Genomic DNA, 16,644 nt, shown 5'->3' with positions numbered 1-16,644 from the left:
AGAACTACTAGTTGAGATCAGAGTACTTGGCTATAGTCCTGTGTAAGCAATTTCCTATCAGGAGCCTATAGTGCAACCATTTTCCTTCAAACGTCTTTCTTGGGATTGTCACAAAAGAACCCACATCTTTCCTGAGGAAAGGGCAGCCAAAAGCAAACATTCTGCTGGGAAATATTTAACAGTCATCTCACAGAAGCGAGGGGTTGCATATATGAGTTTATAAAAAGGTGAGTGCACAACCTTCAAGTAATAAAACGTGTGAGAGAGAGAGAGAGAGAGAGAGAGAGAGAGAGAGAGAGAGAGAGAGAGACGTGCACTCATGCTCTGTGTAGATATTTATAGAGCCAGAAGATAACATCAGATCCACTGGAGCTGGAGTTGCATGTAGTTTTGAGGTGCCTACATAACATGGGTATTGGGAAGTGAACTTGTGTCCTCTGGAAGAGCAGCAAGAACTCTTAACCACTACAGCAGCTCTCCAGCCCCAACATATGCAGTACCCTTTATTCCAAATTCCAAAAAGATTATGGACTTTCATAGGATGACTTTGTTGATTTTCGCTAAGCTCTTGTGCCTGTAGCAATCCTATAATTTTCTGCTAATAAGCAAACTCCCCACATACACATCAGCAAATATTTTATTTACATTTAAGAGGATAATGAAAGAAAAGCTTCTGCTTGTAGTCTGAATTGTAGGATGCAAGAGAAAATTTTGTTCCTACAACAACCATGTGGGGAACTTTTTCACTAACTATGGTAACAGTTTTTGAACACAGGAAGATTATTTGCTTATTTTTGTACTAATCACAATGTAATCACCTTAGTCACATTTTAAGCTTAAGTTATATTAATTTTTTCTAACACTTTCTTAGGTGTAGACAAGAAACAACAGATTTGTAGTTTGTCAACCCTTCCACCAAGAACAATTCCAAACTGCCAAATGAGGAATGGGGAAGAAATTACAACAGCTTGCTATTACACCGCTTTTCTACTCTTAGCATACAAGGGATATGAATAACCTCAAGTGCATATTAAAAAGTCTAGTACATTAATAACAAAGGGATGCATATGTTTTATTAGTATTATCTTTGTTTCTGAAGTAATTTAGGTTATTTTATTTAATTTTTACTTATTTTTGCTTTATGTGTATGGATATTTTGCCTGCATGTATGTCTATACACCATGTGCGTGCCTAGTACCTTCAGAGGCCAGAAGAGGTAGCTGTGCCCCCTGAAACTGGAGTTACGATGATTGTGAGTCACCACATAGGTAGTGGGAATTGAACCCAGTTCTCTGGAAAAACAGCTGGTGCTCTTAACTGTCTCTCCAGCCCCTATTTAATTTTTAATAATGGCTTTATTTTTTAAAACCAGATCACAAAATTTCTAGAAATCTGCATACTACTAGAGGAAATTAAAACAATGATTTTCCTACTCAGTCACATGTTATTTAAATGTTCAACATTTAAGAGCAGAGTCTACCGATATTTATAATCAGCGGAACAAAAGATGAACCTACATATATAAGTGTTTCAATCCCCTATCCTATATCAGTAAGAGGACACAGTCAGTAAAAGAAAATAAGAGCCTAACCCTCTTCAGATACACGAAGGACATGAGAGCATCTGAAGGTAGAAGCCCACCAGTGCTTACCGATGGTACCACCCATAGCCATTACTCCGGACATCTGAGCTAACAGTTGTGGATCTGGTTTCAGGCCTCCAAGTGTGGCTGCCAGGCCTCCTGCAACTCCAATCATGCCCAAGGCATTGCCGAGTCGAGCTGTTCCCTGAGTGGAAAGGCCGCCCAGAGCACCTACACAGCACAAGCCTGAACCCAAGTACATGATCTTTGCAAAGGAAAGAAGAGAAAAGAGATTATTAAAAACTTCAGTCTGTCGGCTCACAGAAGACTTCTCCTGTGGAACACGATTCTCCAAGGACAATTTAAAGTCAGACAGTCAACAGACAGACCTTCAGCTCTTCGGCTAACATTTCAAACCATTTTCCTATCTATTAGGAATATAAATATATCACATACTTTAAATTGTACATATAGTTATGCCATTTATAGGAGTTGGTTTCTTTCTGGATTTGATAATGTACACAAATACATAAAAGTACTTAAACTTAAATGGGGTTATTGTCAGATTGTAAAACACTAAACGTGTCCAAATGCTATAAAATAGCCAATCCATGTCACTGGTAGCATGAATTGTGCCTTAATTACACCGTAACAGTCGCATGACAGCCACGAGAAGAAAGAACCGTTATCCTCACTTTCTAAAAGGGAGAAGTGAAGCTTCCAGGGATTACAGGACTTCTCCAAAGATCAGGAAGCTGCACATCTGGAGTTCAGACTTGCGTCTCTCAACTCCCTGCTTTATCCCTGTTCAACACAAGATCATGCCAGTGATTTTCCTGCTGTCAGAGAAGCTGTGATCTGGTGGTGCTCGCTGGGAAGAGCTGTAAACTAGGGAAACGCACAGCAAAGCCTCCGTTTGTTTTCTGTTTCACCTAGGAGCTTTCGGAGCTCACAGCTGATTATTTCTCTCTTATTCTATAACATAAAACTGTGTGTGCGTGCACGTGTGGGCATGTGTGTGCCTATGTGCACATGTGCACACGTGCATGCGTGTTCATTGTATACATAGGTCAAAGGATAATCCCATGTGTCCTTTCTGAGGTGCCACTCCACCTTGTTGGAAACAGGGTTTCTCACTCTCCTGGAGCTCTCTGGACAAGCTATCCCTCCAGGCATCGGCCTTTCTCCACCTCCCCGGTGCTAGGACTACAAGCATGTGCAGTACCACACCCAGGCTTGGTGTTTGTTTTTTGTTTTTTCCCCACACAGGTTTTGGCGATCAAACTCATGTCTTCATGCTCACGCAGCAAGCACTTTACCAACTGTGTCACCACCCCAGCTCATACAACTGTGGTTCTCAACCTACGGGTTGTGACCCCCTGGGATTGAGTGGGCCTTTCACAGGGGTCCCCTAACACCATCAAAACACACAGACAATTCATAGCAGTAGAAAAAGACAGTTATGAAGTAGCAATGACAATAATTTTATGGTTGGGGGTCACCACAACATGAGAAGCTGTACTAAAGGGTCACAAGGAAGGTTGAGAGCCACTGCCCTACAACATAAATATTTTAAATTCTATGTGGCTGGAGTGATGGCTGAGTGGTTAAAAGCACTGGCTGCTCTTATAGAGGACCTGGGTTCGATTCCCAGCACCCACACAGTGGCCTAAAACAGTCTGTAACTCTAATAACAGGGATCCAACCCCTTCTTCTGACTTCTTGGGGCACCAGAAATGCATGTACACAGACATGTATGCAAGTAAAATACCCATACACGTAAAATAATAATAAAAGGACAAAATGTGTCTTTAATTTTTTTTTCAAGACAGGGTTTTCTCTGTGTAGCTTTGTAGATCAGGCAGACCACAAACTCACAGAGATCCACCTGCCTTCTGCCTCCTGAGTGCTGGGATTAAAGGTGTGTGCCACCACCACCCGGCTGTCTTTAATTTTTTTTAATTACTATATTTTCATAAGTGTATTGCATAGTGTCTTTTGTTATAAACATTTTTGTTATAAAAATTGTGATATGTTTATGGAGGAGGAAAGCATAAACATTTTCAAGTTGACTACTGGTTACTTCACTGTACCCTCATAACAACCCAGGCAGGCACACAGGGAAAGCACAGTTTCTACACGTGAAAAACTTAAAACAAGCAGGCCACGTCAGCTCCTGGTCTGTTTGAACAGGACGTTTCCAGGTTATTACTGTATTTGCTGACAGAGCTTCATAGTCTTGATAGCTTGAATTCTGCAAGTGGCATTAAATGTTAAAGGAAGAAAGCCATGGTGGTAGAAACAAAATCTCCCCAAAGGTCTCTTACCTCTTCAATGTTATAACCACTGTAGAGGGCAGCCAGATATCCACCCACGAAAGTGCCACCAGGGAGCAGATACAGATAATTGTATTCTGGGGGATCTGTGGGTCGCTTAAACATGTCCAGCATTCTCTGAGTTACCAGAAAGCCACCTTATCGAGGCAAGAGAAACACAAACAGGTAGAGGAATCACACAGGACAACATGACCCTTTTTTGTGTGCTCCAATATACTAGGTATATCTTTATCACCAACCATCACAAAGTGACAACTATTATTTCAAGTAATATCTTTGACCCTCAAAAACAAAAGTCAATCTATTATTAAAGCCAGTCCCCTTAGGATGGAAGAAGCATGGGGAACCCTCACTACAGTTAAGAAGAAAACTTGCTATCAGAATGCAGGGCCAACTGTTTCTGCATGACTAATAGTAAATAGCCATTTAAAAGCTTGAAAATACAAAGGATCAAAAGTCAGTATTTTTCTCTGATGGGTTACTCTGTTTGCCAAACTCTATAAAAAAATGATAAAGGGAAAAACACTGCATCAACAGACACCAGGTTTCTTGGACACATTAAGGAATTTTTAGCTATAAACTAGCATCAAATGAGTGATGTGCTAACCTTTCAGTTTTCAGGAACAAACAAAGTGTGATAAGGCAAAAGACTAAAAGTTTATCTGCAGCTGTACTTATTCAGAGATGTCACGGTGATAGCAGAAGTCAACATAATTCAAGGCTATGCATTCCACAATTTTCCAGTTAGTTTCTAGCAAGACTCATTACGCGGTTGAAAGTATGGACGAATTGGTTCTTTATCAATACAGTTTCTAACCATTACAGATAGGCAAAATATTTGACTTTCCTTCAAAAGGAACGTTAGTGGTCTGAGAGAAGTCATTTGTAATGGTACAGTTAAATGCTTAAACTCAGAAAGTCTACTTTGCATGACTTGATATTTGCTTCCTATACCATCAAAACAGCAATCTGAGTGCTTTCTTCTTCCTCCTACCTGCAATGTTGACTGATGATATGAATGTAGCAAGAGCAGCAAGACTCTGTGGAGTTGTGGAAGGATAAAAATGGCCTCCCATCAATGCCAACCCCCCAACCGCAGTCAAACCTAGAAAGAAAACATCGATGTGATGAATAAGTCCAGTACCCGCTCCAAACTCAATGGGATAACTGAAATACCAAAACAAGACAGCCTTCTTACATCTCCATGAAAATGATAAGAGCAAGAACAATCTCCTGATCTAAACTGCTGACAACACACCTGTGCATCTTTCCTACTTGAAGTACTATTGCGAACAAAGGTTAGCAAGCCTTGCAATCTTTGGCATAAGAATATGACCTTCAGCTTCCTACCTGTGTTCTCATCAAGGTCAGTCAGCAATGTCACTAGAGCACTGCTTAGAGGGAAGTGTGACTGTGGATGGATACCTTGCAACCAAACTACTACAAGGAGCTAGTCATGATCTATGGGTATTGATCAGGTTGCTACCAATTTGAGCTTTTCCTGTATGCTGTACTTTTTGAAACTGGATGTGCTCCCTGTAGAAATCCTAGGAGCTATGCCTGAGACGTCCCAAGAGATAATTATGTGCTCAATCATGTTGGCTACTCAGATGGCTTCTATTCCCTCACATCTAAGCCGCTGATGGAGGTCAAAGAGAGGAGTCCCTAGCAGCTTCAAGTACTCTTCTGAAAACTCTCACCAAAGAAAGATGCCTGGTACCATTCCCTAGCAAGCTGGTTCCTTGTCCCTAACCAACATGGTTAATCCAAACCATACAAAGTCTACTATAGCCTTGTAGATTGAATGTTTAGTTGATTCTAAGAAGAGACCCTAGAGGGTGTTGCAACTGATTCTGTGAAACACACTTTGGTTTTTAAATTTCATCAATGGAATCCTTTCCTTAAATTATATGATAATTGGAAGAAATATTAATGGATCTACACTGTTTGAAATGGGAACACAGGACGGGCTAACATTCTATGGCATCCTACTTGACAAGCCCACTCACCCTTGGGAAACCCCAAGCCACTACAATAGCTGCAGTAGACTCCAGGAGTCAAGATTTGAAAACTGGAATTTATAAAGTTCATTGAAACTACTCGTAGAGCTGAGAAGCCTATGACAGACTAAAAGCAAAGAACAAAAGAAGCAAAGAACAAACCTGAGATCGCATTAGTCACAGACATCAATGGTGAGTGGAGAGCAGGGGTCACTCCCCATACAGTGTGGTAACCAATAATGCCCGCCAAGCCAAAAGTGGTCACCATCTGAGAAAAGGCTAGATTGGGGGCCACAATGCCCAAACCCAGCATCCCAGTGAGACCTAGAGGAAGAGAGAGAAAGTGAGATTGCCTGCAATGACCATGGTAAAATAAAAGTACATGTACACACACACACACACACACACACACACACACACTATAGAATAGTCAGTGTCTTAAATTCTGTCCCCCTTTCCAATAACCAGCAAGTTATTAAGACATTTGACCATTAAGATGCAAGGGAGATTATGGATGAAAATCTACCTTACCTGACCACTCCCCCAAAATGAAATACAAAGCTCTAGTAATATTTATGAGTCACCTTCATAACAATTTGCACATTTTCCTGTGCCTAACTTTGTCCTCTTCTCTGTTTTAATGTTGACTGACAGTGTCGCGTTTGTTTATACATGCATTTTCCATCCAAAAATGACAGGCCTACAGAAGAGCTACCAAGCACTTTCTGCTCAGGCAGGATATAACCTTTATGAGACAGGACTTTTATGAGGCCAATTTTATGTCACTCTGAGTTATGGCTGAGCAAGAGAGGTTTCCAAAGACTAGGAAGGATTTCATTCACTCCAGCGCCTCCCTGAAACATATGGCCTCCACCCACCCAGGACAGAAATTTTGCAATTGCTCCTGAATCTGGACTGAACTGCTAGCCAGGGCAGTCAGCTCCAACCTCAACACCAAGTCAGCAAACAGTTTTACAAAGAAAAGAAGGGGGAAAAAACCTACAAATTAAATTAAGAATGCGCAGAATACAAACAGTCAGTCCTGAACATACATCTTTAATTATCGCCTTCCTTAATAACAAACATGTGGATGGTTGCTCTGCAACAGAAGAAAGGGTTACCAAGTGGTCAGCGAAAACAGAGACACTGAGCTGTGCGGGAGCTGGAAGGACCCTTTCCTGAATGAGGGGTCTTGATTTCTCAGCAAGAGCTACTGCTTTATCAGTGACGGGGCTGAAGGAACAGCTCTAAGTGGGCATTCACTTTGCTTTAAGTTGACGATTCTTGATGTAAATTTCTCTACTCACATTCTGAATCTCAAAAGTTCTAACACATGGCTTGTAAAATCTCTGGAGAGTCAGATAAATATTTTGGCTTTCCAGTTACTGATAAGACACTCTATATAGGGTTAGGATTAGTCATGTTTTCTTAAGTCAGATTGCCTAATTCAAATCCTCGCACTGCTGCTTGCTAATGACTGATCTGAGACATGTTATCTACCTCTCTCTGTTTCAATGTCCTCATCCATAATATTATTAACCCTCCATTGTCTTCCTCTCAAAAAAAAAAAAAAGAATATGATAACGGTCCACATCACTGAGTTGCTATAAGGCATAAATGAGCTAAGGTATAGGAAGTACATAGCACAATGACTGGTACTCATTAAATGCTAGCCATGATTCCCATCACATTAGTCGGAAATTGCTAATTCAGCAATACCCACAGTGTCTCGCAATGGGCAAGGACACAAACAACACCACATATAGGAAGGTTTTCTTATCAAGTTTTTAATTATCCAGCATAATGCCTTGCCTCAATAAACATGACAGAAACCTGGAAAAATAAATCATCACATATGCCCTGCTCCATTTTCTTCTGCACCTCAAAGAGAACTGGGAATTCACAGTCCTGCTTAGAAAACACCCCACCAGCAATGCAACCATCGCACTTCCTTTTGTTTTTTAACAAGTGAGTGCAAGCAGGGACACTACCCCGTCTCCTCACGATGTGTACCCAGCAGAAGCTTTCCAGTTGTTTTGCTGAGCCTTGCTCTTTATTCAAGGGGAGTTACACATTTAGCTTTAAGGCATCTGGGCTCACATGGGAATTCGGGGAATGCTGAGCCTACAAGAATCCTGTGTGCCTGCTGCTGCTCCCTTAATTCGTTATAGTTTGCTTGCATTTTGTTTTTGCTTTGACACTAAGCAGATCTAAACATGCTTCATTCCTTCCACCAGGAAGAAAGCAATTTCCAATCAAATACCCATATTTTAGCCCCTCACAATGCATAGAGCTAGAAAGAATATGTCTCAGTGTTTTATAGTAATTCTTTAGTGATTTCAAAAGAATGACTCTTAAAAAAAAAACTCATGATCATATTAAATGTTAAAGCTTCTTAGTAGGTAACTTAGTATGTTAGTCTAATATTCAAGGTTACCCCTTGCCTCATATTATTTATAATTCCAACAAGCATTTGGTTTCCCAGTCTTACCCAATTATACAGATAGCCCCAACTAGTGTTTTACAAAGCACAAAAGGATGTTGAATACATTTACATACGTTCAACATCAGCACACTCAGATACCATTACTCAACAGTTTATATAGGCAATATTGATGACTATTATTGAAGATGTTTTCTGTAAAATGTATTAATACCCTATGTTATTTCACATCCCTTCACTCCAGTATTTAACACAGTGCCTGTGTTATTTTGGGTAATCAATGCAATCTCCAAGTCCACAGAGGAGGAACAGGAAAAACACAGTAAAGTCAGACCTCTCAGGCCCAGTATAATAGGATCCAAAGAACAGCAACAGTATTCTATTAACTAATCATGAAAATTAACATACTACATACAAAACTCAGTTAGTACTAGGCCTTAATAAATGTTAGCCTCCAAAGGAGTGTAGACCATGCTGAGGAAACCCACAAAACAGTTGACCTAAGCAAGTGGGAGCTTACAGACCCCAGTCTGACAGCTGTGGAGCCAGCATAGGACCAAACCAGGCCCCCTGAACATGGGTGTCAGTTGGGGGGGGCATGAGTAGTCTATGGGGCCATCCCTAGTGCATGAACTAGCTTTTTGGAGCCCATTCCCTATGGAGGAACACTCTCTCAGTCTAGATACACGGGAGGGGGGAGAAGGCTAGGCTCTGCCCCAAATGATGTGACCGACTTTGATGATCCCCATGGGAGGTCTCACTCTCCCTGAGGAGCAGATGGGGGATGGGATGGGGGATGAGTGGGGGGAGGGGAGGACAGGAGGGAGATGGAACTGACATTGGTATGTGAAATAAGATTGTTTTTAATTTAAATAAAAAAGGGAAAAAAGAAAAATCAATGCTATGCTCACCTGATGCATACATGGATGCTGTGGTCAGTGTCTTCGTGTACTGTGACACAGTGCCTGCTTTCTCTGCGTCCAGTTCAGCCACTGTCTTCTGTTTCACTGGCGCTTCTGCAGGGATATTTTTTGGTGTGGGAGCTGGGAAAATCACATTGCCATCCTAACAAATATTAGAAAATAATATTTTCAAAGTCAAAATTACTTACAAAGATGGCTTATGCTGAAAAAAAACTTTTGTGTAAATATAATTTAATGTAAATTAATGTATATGTGCAATAATGTGTATATTTAATTTTAATGTAAATTCATATAATTTACAAAATGGGTATGTAAGGTATAGTGATAGTGTTATACATATATAATTTTTATATCTCTGGGGCACATAAAAAAGAATTATGATCAAACCCTGCAAAGTAAGTACATGAGAGAATAACTCATTTTCACTCTATTAAATGTGTTTCTGGTTTTCAAAAGGGATGTATATTTTCAGTGCTCATACATACTCAAGTCTTTGAAATGCCTTCCCTAAATTATTCTCTATTTTTAAACAATTCTCACTGATGTGCCAATGCTTTACTATAATATATCTCTATTCTAAAATGGGGTTCCTAAACCCAAGTTACATTAAAAACACAGGAGGAGGGGAACGTCCTACCTTCATCACCACAGTTCCTCGAATGACATGACTCATTGTACCAAAGTCAAAATCATCCTTCACTTCAAAATAAAAGTTATCTTTGTCAGGGCTGATGGCCTTAAGGAGTTTGGTGATGTTGTTGGAGTACAGAGTGCTGGCCTGAGTGGCCATCCGGCTGGGAAGGTCCGTATAGCCAATATGAGTAATGCCCTAAATGAAAAAGCATATTGTCACAAAAGTCAGTCCCCTACCCTTACATCCTCTCTTGGACAATTCTCACTCACAGCTGAAGCTCGGTTTACAGAGTACATATCTTTGTAGATACATACATATATATTTACAAACACAAACATGCATTTCAAAGTGAGCTTTAATTATGTCTATTTTTTAAATCTTTCCCAGCTTTTTTTTTAACTTTCTGACTTCACTTTTTACAAACACTTAAGAGGAATAAACAACTCCCACAGAGGACTTGGGGTACAGCTTGTAGAAGAGTACTTCCCTAGCATGCATGAAGCCCTGGGTTTGAGCCCCAGCACTGTAAAAGGGAGGGGGGAAATAAACCCTTAATTCGGGACTGGGGCTAGGACCCAGGAAGCCTTGGGGGAAGGAGTATATAGTCAATACAATCCTAATACATTGTATTTGTATATTAGATTCCCAAAGAATTAGGAAAAATATCTTTTTAAACCTCACAAATCACTAGAATCGACAGGCAGAAAACGATTTCTTGGTATACCTTGTGGACATAAAGTTCTCCGGGCTTAGTGGTCTCAAAATTCCCGCCAGCCTCAGCAGCTAAATCCACAACAACTGAACCTTCCTTCATTGATTCAATCATTTCCTTACTAAATAAAACGGGAGCTTTTTTACCTGATGAAATCAAAGAAAACGGCACAAATTAGGATATGCTTCTCACTGCTTCAGTACGCTGTGTGTTCAAGGCTTGGTTATATGAAAAGTCCATTCTTTACAGGATACACGTAAGACTAGAGCATGAACGAGACCAGCCATCCACTTCCGGCAAACATGTACGTGAGGGCTGCAGAGAGGGCACTATTCAGTTGGCAAGCAAGCCTGGCCGAATGCTTGGCCTGAGTCATCCCAGCCATGCTCTTCCCAGCTGGCTTACATCTAGGGCCCATTTACTGAGAGGTTTTACTTGTTTAAAAAGAATACGTAAAATAAGCCATTATGGAAACCATGTCCACCCAAGCTGAACAATTCGAAAAAGGTCATACATGTCAAGAGTACATTCAGTACTAATTTATGAATTACAAAATAGGATATTTCCATTCCTTTTAGAAAATGTCACCAGATTTTCCAAATCATTACGCACCTTAATTTAACCCAGGATAGCAACTAGAAGAGACCAGAAAGGGCCATGAAATAAACACTGTAGCATTGCAGGGCTCCAAGTAGTTGGGAAGCCCGCCGGTATTTCCATTCCCAACTGCTGGTGCTCTGCCTGCCAAGCCAGGCCTCTCTGTACCTGGTGCTGGGAGGGCAGAGAGGTAAGCAGCAGCAGTCCCTGTTCTCGAGGGACACGTTCTGCTCATGCGCTATTTCACAGTTTAAATTAAAGGTGTTTTAGGAGGCTCACTAATTCCTATATGAGATAAATTCCCAACAAATACCTGAGCCAAAAGAGAAAGGAAATGTTTTTGCAAGATCGGTAGACTTTTAAAAGCTGGGCACCAATAGCTTCGTCTCTATCCCTCCTCATTTTCAATTTTACACTTACCGGCTTTTTGTAAACATGCCGTCTGTTTCATATACTGATGTCAATTATACATTACATTTACATTAAAATCATCTCCCATTAAAATTATCAAACCACTTGACTGAGATTCATATGATTCCAAAAGGAAAAAATAATATTTAGTTGTAATACACATGAAAACAATTATAAAGATATGTGTGGGTGTTTGGTGTTACCTCAGTCTTTTTGGTACAAACTTCATAGAAGATAGAGTCCAAATCCTTGTTCCCGAAGGGTTTTCCCCCCTGGGTGCACAGTTCTTTCTAACATCCCCACTGGTTGCTTCCCTTCTGGGCCATCCAATTCAGCAACCCTGGACCAGCCATACCATAAGATCCCCTGATGACATGATTCTCCCTGCCGAGTCCCCCATTAATGAGCAAGAATCAAGAAGCATTTTCTCCCAGTCAACAGCCACCAAGTTCTAGTAGCTACAGTGTTTTTTTTTTTTAACTCCTTGGCAGTATTCCTACTCCCCTTCTCTTCCCAGGTAGTAAACAAAGGCACCTTGGATGTTTTTCTGAACCTTGAGAATCTGAGAAGGGAAACCATATATATCCAGAACTTTTCCCATAGAGAAACCCATACTTCTCAGTTCCCTGGAGATTGGTAACCGAATCAAGGTAGCTGAGTCCATACAAAGGCAAATCTAAGGTGCGAGCCTATACTTTTCAGATGTGTGCCGTCATCGCCACGCCACCGTTTTATGCAGAGCTGCTGCTTAAACTGGCCACATTCTTGCTGTAGCTTTTACTCCTACCTTATTTATGGCCCACAGGCCTAAATGCAGGATGGTCCCCTCTGGCTTCTGACTAACACACACTGTGGCTACTGATGCCACAAATCTTATTTGTTCTGCTACGGTAATGCTGGATTCTTTTTATGTTCGTCTATACCTGACAAAAAAAATTTAAGTGTAATTGTGTATGGGGGTAGACCCTTAAAGTGTCAAGGGTCTGAGGCCAGCTGTGGGAGTCAGTTCTCTCTTCCTATTGTATGAGTCCCAGGGATCAAACTCAGGTCATCAGATTTTGTGGCAAGTGCCCAACTCTCACCAACTCTGCTATGTGCTTTTGACTTGGAAGTATTTGTTTGTTTGCGTTCAGTTTGTTTTTTTTTAAGGGGGATTTGGGTTTGGGTTTGTTTTTTGTTTTTCCCTTTGGTGCTAGAGGCTGAATCCATGTCCTCAGGCAAACTAAACAATTGGTTGACCTCTGTAACTATATTTCTAACCCAAATTTCATCTTTTTGAAATATACCTCCATGGCTTATCTATAACTTCAGTTGCATTTGGGGGACAGAGGATGTGATTTGGGAGAAGGTCTCCTATAGCCCAGGCTGGTCTTAAAGGCACTATGTAGCTAGAGCTGGCCTTGAACCTCTGATCATACCACCTCTGCGGTACGAGTACTTGGGTTACGGGAATGTGTCACCATACCTGGCTAGATCAAATGGTTCTAGTGATACCCTATGCTCTTTACACTAAGTAAGTAGTCAATGTGAAGTAATATACTATTGTCTCAAAAAATGACTGAATTTCAGAACAATAGTAAAAAACAAACCATCTAAGTTATATCAAAACACCAAACTGGCAAAGGTATCTTTTGAAGGCTGTGTCAGCTATGGCCAAATTTAATATATAAAGGTTGAATAAATAAAATTAGAGAAGCTGGAGTCCAAAAGTTTAGGCCATGTGATGGCTTGCTCAATGGCAGTTTTCAAGTTCAGTCACTGGTCATACATAACAGAATATGCATGTTTAAAATACATATACCTACTTTATATGTGCATATGTAAGTTATCCATAGACTATATACCCTGTAATAAATTCTGTCATATAGCACTCACCAACATCAGAGTATATTTAAGTGGTAAGACTGTTTTCTTCTCTGTACTTTCGCTTATCTCCCAAATGCCCAAATGTCCTAACTTTGAAATTAAGAAATCTCAATAAGGGCTGGGGGGGGGGGCGGGAATTAACAATGAAGGACAGCAGCACAGCTGCCTGCAGGCACTCACATGTGGATTAGCATTTTTTAATTCTGGAAACTTCAAAACTAAAAATTAAAAACAGAAGGGGAAAGAATATAGCCAAAAAAGAAGCAGGAGAGTGAACAGTGTTCAAAATGAAAGATTCCCAAAAGAATAGTGGAGAGGGAGAAAACTGGGAAGGCGATTTCAGAATAGGATCTTCGTGTAAGAGTCTGTAGGATGAAAGTGCAACTGCATGATCCATCAAAACATAAAGAAAGACAGGGCGATGAATGGCTTAGGTAGGTGTGGGGGCAAATCTTCTATTCAAACTGAGCATCGTATTTTAACTACGGTCCAGGTAGGTTATAATTAATTGTAAGAGAACTGACCCAGGAAGAGAAAGAGGGAAGTAAAACACTTTAGAATCTTTCTCTAGTCTGTGGACTTAAAATGGGATTTCCTAAACTTAAAACAATAAGGAAAATTACAAAAGACAAAAGTAGGCTTAAATAATTCCAACTCTATGCACATCTGGATGCTTACACAAACACACACACACCAAAAAACAAAAACATTTTTTTCAGGTCAGACTGGTTCACATAGAGAACTCCAGGTCAGCAAGGCCAATAAAGTGAGATCCTGTCTCAGATAAATAAAATTTGGGGGAAAACAAAAGAAAGTAAATAAAAAATAATGTCATTCACGGAAATTAAAATAAAAAACAAAATACTAAGAGCTTAATAGAGAGTTAGAGAGATGGCTCAGTGCTTAAGAGCACATATTATTCTTGCAGAGGACCCGAGTTTGATTCCCAGCACCCACATCAGGCAGCTCACAACACCCGCTAACTCTAGTTCCAAAGGATCCAATGACCTCCTCCTACACAAACACACACAAAAATAAAAATAAGTGGAAAAATTTTTAAAGAAAATGGTTTTGAATCATTTCTAAAAAGATCTTAACATTAACTGACAATATAAACAAATGATCAATTTAAAAACAGTGACTAATTTTTAACAAATGTTTACCCCCAGGAAAATTATAGAAATATTAAGTATAAAAAGTGAGAAATTGTTTTGGCTTCTCAAAGTAAGAGCCTAAAACAATACAAGAATAGAGATGGGAAAGAGAACAGATGGTAGAGGGCATAGGGGTGGGTAATAAGGAGGTGAATATGATCAAAATACATTACATGCACATATAGAAATGCACAGTTTATATAAGCTAATAAATAGAAATTACTATACTCTATATTTAGATGAAACAATCGGACAATCTCTTAATGAGATTATGGACTACAAAATCTTAAGAAAGTCATTGGGTACATGTAAATTAGCAAAAAGCAATACCGGAACTCATTAGTTTTACCTTTTATTTTGGAGAAGTAAATGAAAATGCAGACATACGAATTATACAGAAAACGTTATCAGAGTATTGTGTCATCTCTCCAGCATCATATCTTACTTTTGTTTAGCAAAAGTAAAGTATTCCTGGATTATCACAGCCAGTTCTCATTTAAGAACTCGGTTTAATATTTATTACCGAAAATATTAGAATATCTTAGGGAGAAAAAAAATGGGCTGACCTATTTACTTACCCTACCAATCCAAAAAGTGTGCAGAGCTGTGCTTAGGACAACCTGACTGAAGAGGGTGGAGACAACTGTGTAACAGTGACCTCCAACACCCACTGCAAAACCTCTCAAATAGAAGGTAAAACAAAAGAAGGATAAAAGGCAAAATGAGAATTTCATGTTTCCTAAGATGTAAACGCAGAAGAAAGAGGTCTGGGGAGGGCGCTGGGGGGTTCTTGCTTTTCAAGGTACAGTTGGGCTTTCCCATCCTGAAGCCCAGGGTTAAAAATTTAGTCACTTCTCAGCCAGGTGGTGGTGGCATACGCCTTTAATCCCAGCACTCGGGAGGCAGAGGCAGGCGGATCTCTGTGAGTTCGAGGCCAGGCTGGACCGACAGCCTCCAAAACAATACAGAGAAACCCTGTCTCATAAAAAAAAAAAAAAAAAAAAAATTAGTCACTTCTCTAAAAAAGATAGGATTTACAAACAGGCCAGGATGGTTACATTTCCAAACACCACCCATCTAAAAGTTAATAAACAAATATTTTTAAAAAGTAACAAGGAGAGAAGATCATTACATATTTCCTGGCAAGATATGAACTCAGTGAAAGATTTAACACAATCTTCATGAAATGTTTTTTTGGCCCTTCCCAGTTCAGGGACATTGAGTTCCTCCTCCCTCTAGTAAAGCTACTCAGGTCCTCCCATTTGGGAGTTATTTCCATTCTTCTGCCAAGACCACGGTAAGACATCTGTGCTCAAAGTCAACACTCAGATGTGCATTCATTCACAGACTCAGCTGGTGACCCACTGTAGGCCACCTGACCACTGTAGGCCAAATCTGGAAGGAAATAACTCATTTAAAACCCTTTTTTTAATTTTAAACTGCTTTAAATTTTAAATTAAGGCTTTCAAAATAGATTTAAAAGATAACTACTTAGTCATGGATTCACAGCTAACTGAGATGAGCGCCTGGACACTAGGGATCCTTTCCCTGCTAGAAAAGCAGCAGGGTTCTAAAAGCACTCATCTGGTGTAGTGGGGGGGAGGGTCTGTAGCTCAGCGTGAGAGCAATTGCCTAGCATGCAGGAGGCCCTGGGTTCCATCCTCAATCCCTAGTGCCCAAATAAATAAATGAAAATTCTAATTATGCCATTTTCTGTTCGATTAACTGTTGCGTGAGATGAATAAGAGTGTTTCAGGTGCTTCCTGGAATGTCTGTGTCGCACCATAAATGTAACTGTATAGTCTGTACAACCTGTTTTCTGATATAAGCATATAAGGTTGTAACTCATCTAAATTGTGTTTGAGTCACAGTCTCGTGGCACTCAGCCTGGTTTCAAACACTGAACTGGTAATCCTCCTGCTTCTGTTTTCCAAGTGCTGGAGTTGCAGACATGAGACTACAAAACTAGGCTCTTCCTGAATTTAT

The 16,644-nt window shown here is 40.2% G+C and overlaps 1 protein-coding gene across 7 annotated transcripts in view; it reads right to left on the bottom strand.

The window, feature by feature from the left end:
• Positions 1–16,644, bottom strand: part of Nnt (nicotinamide nucleotide transhydrogenase) — a 93,400-nt gene that overhangs the window by 41,445 nt on the left and 35,311 nt on the right. For all 7 annotated transcript variants that reach the window (XM_040728836.1, XM_040728830.1, XM_040728832.1 and 4 more), the window contains exons 8-14: positions 10,643–10,776; positions 9,922–10,113; positions 9,273–9,426; positions 6,081–6,242; positions 4,913–5,023; positions 3,910–4,055; positions 1,652–1,847 (exon numbers count right to left, since the gene is read on the bottom strand). In XM_040728836.1, coding sequence (XP_040584770.1) covers positions 1,652–1,847; positions 3,910–4,055; positions 4,913–5,023; positions 6,081–6,242; positions 9,273–9,426; positions 9,922–10,113; positions 10,643–10,776 — 1,095 coding nt within the window. The remainder of the gene's footprint in view (positions 1–1,651; positions 1,848–3,909; positions 4,056–4,912; positions 5,024–6,080; positions 6,243–9,272; positions 9,427–9,921; positions 10,114–10,642; positions 10,777–16,644) is intronic.

Source organism: Mesocricetus auratus, unplaced genomic scaffold (genome assembly GCF_017639785.1).
Source record: "Mesocricetus auratus isolate SY011 unplaced genomic scaffold, BCM_Maur_2.0 Super-Scaffold_100020, whole genome shotgun sequence".
Classification (NCBI taxonomy): Eukaryota; Metazoa; Chordata; class Mammalia; order Rodentia; family Cricetidae; genus Mesocricetus; species Mesocricetus auratus.
This window is presented reverse-complemented; position numbering and strand designations above follow the sequence as displayed.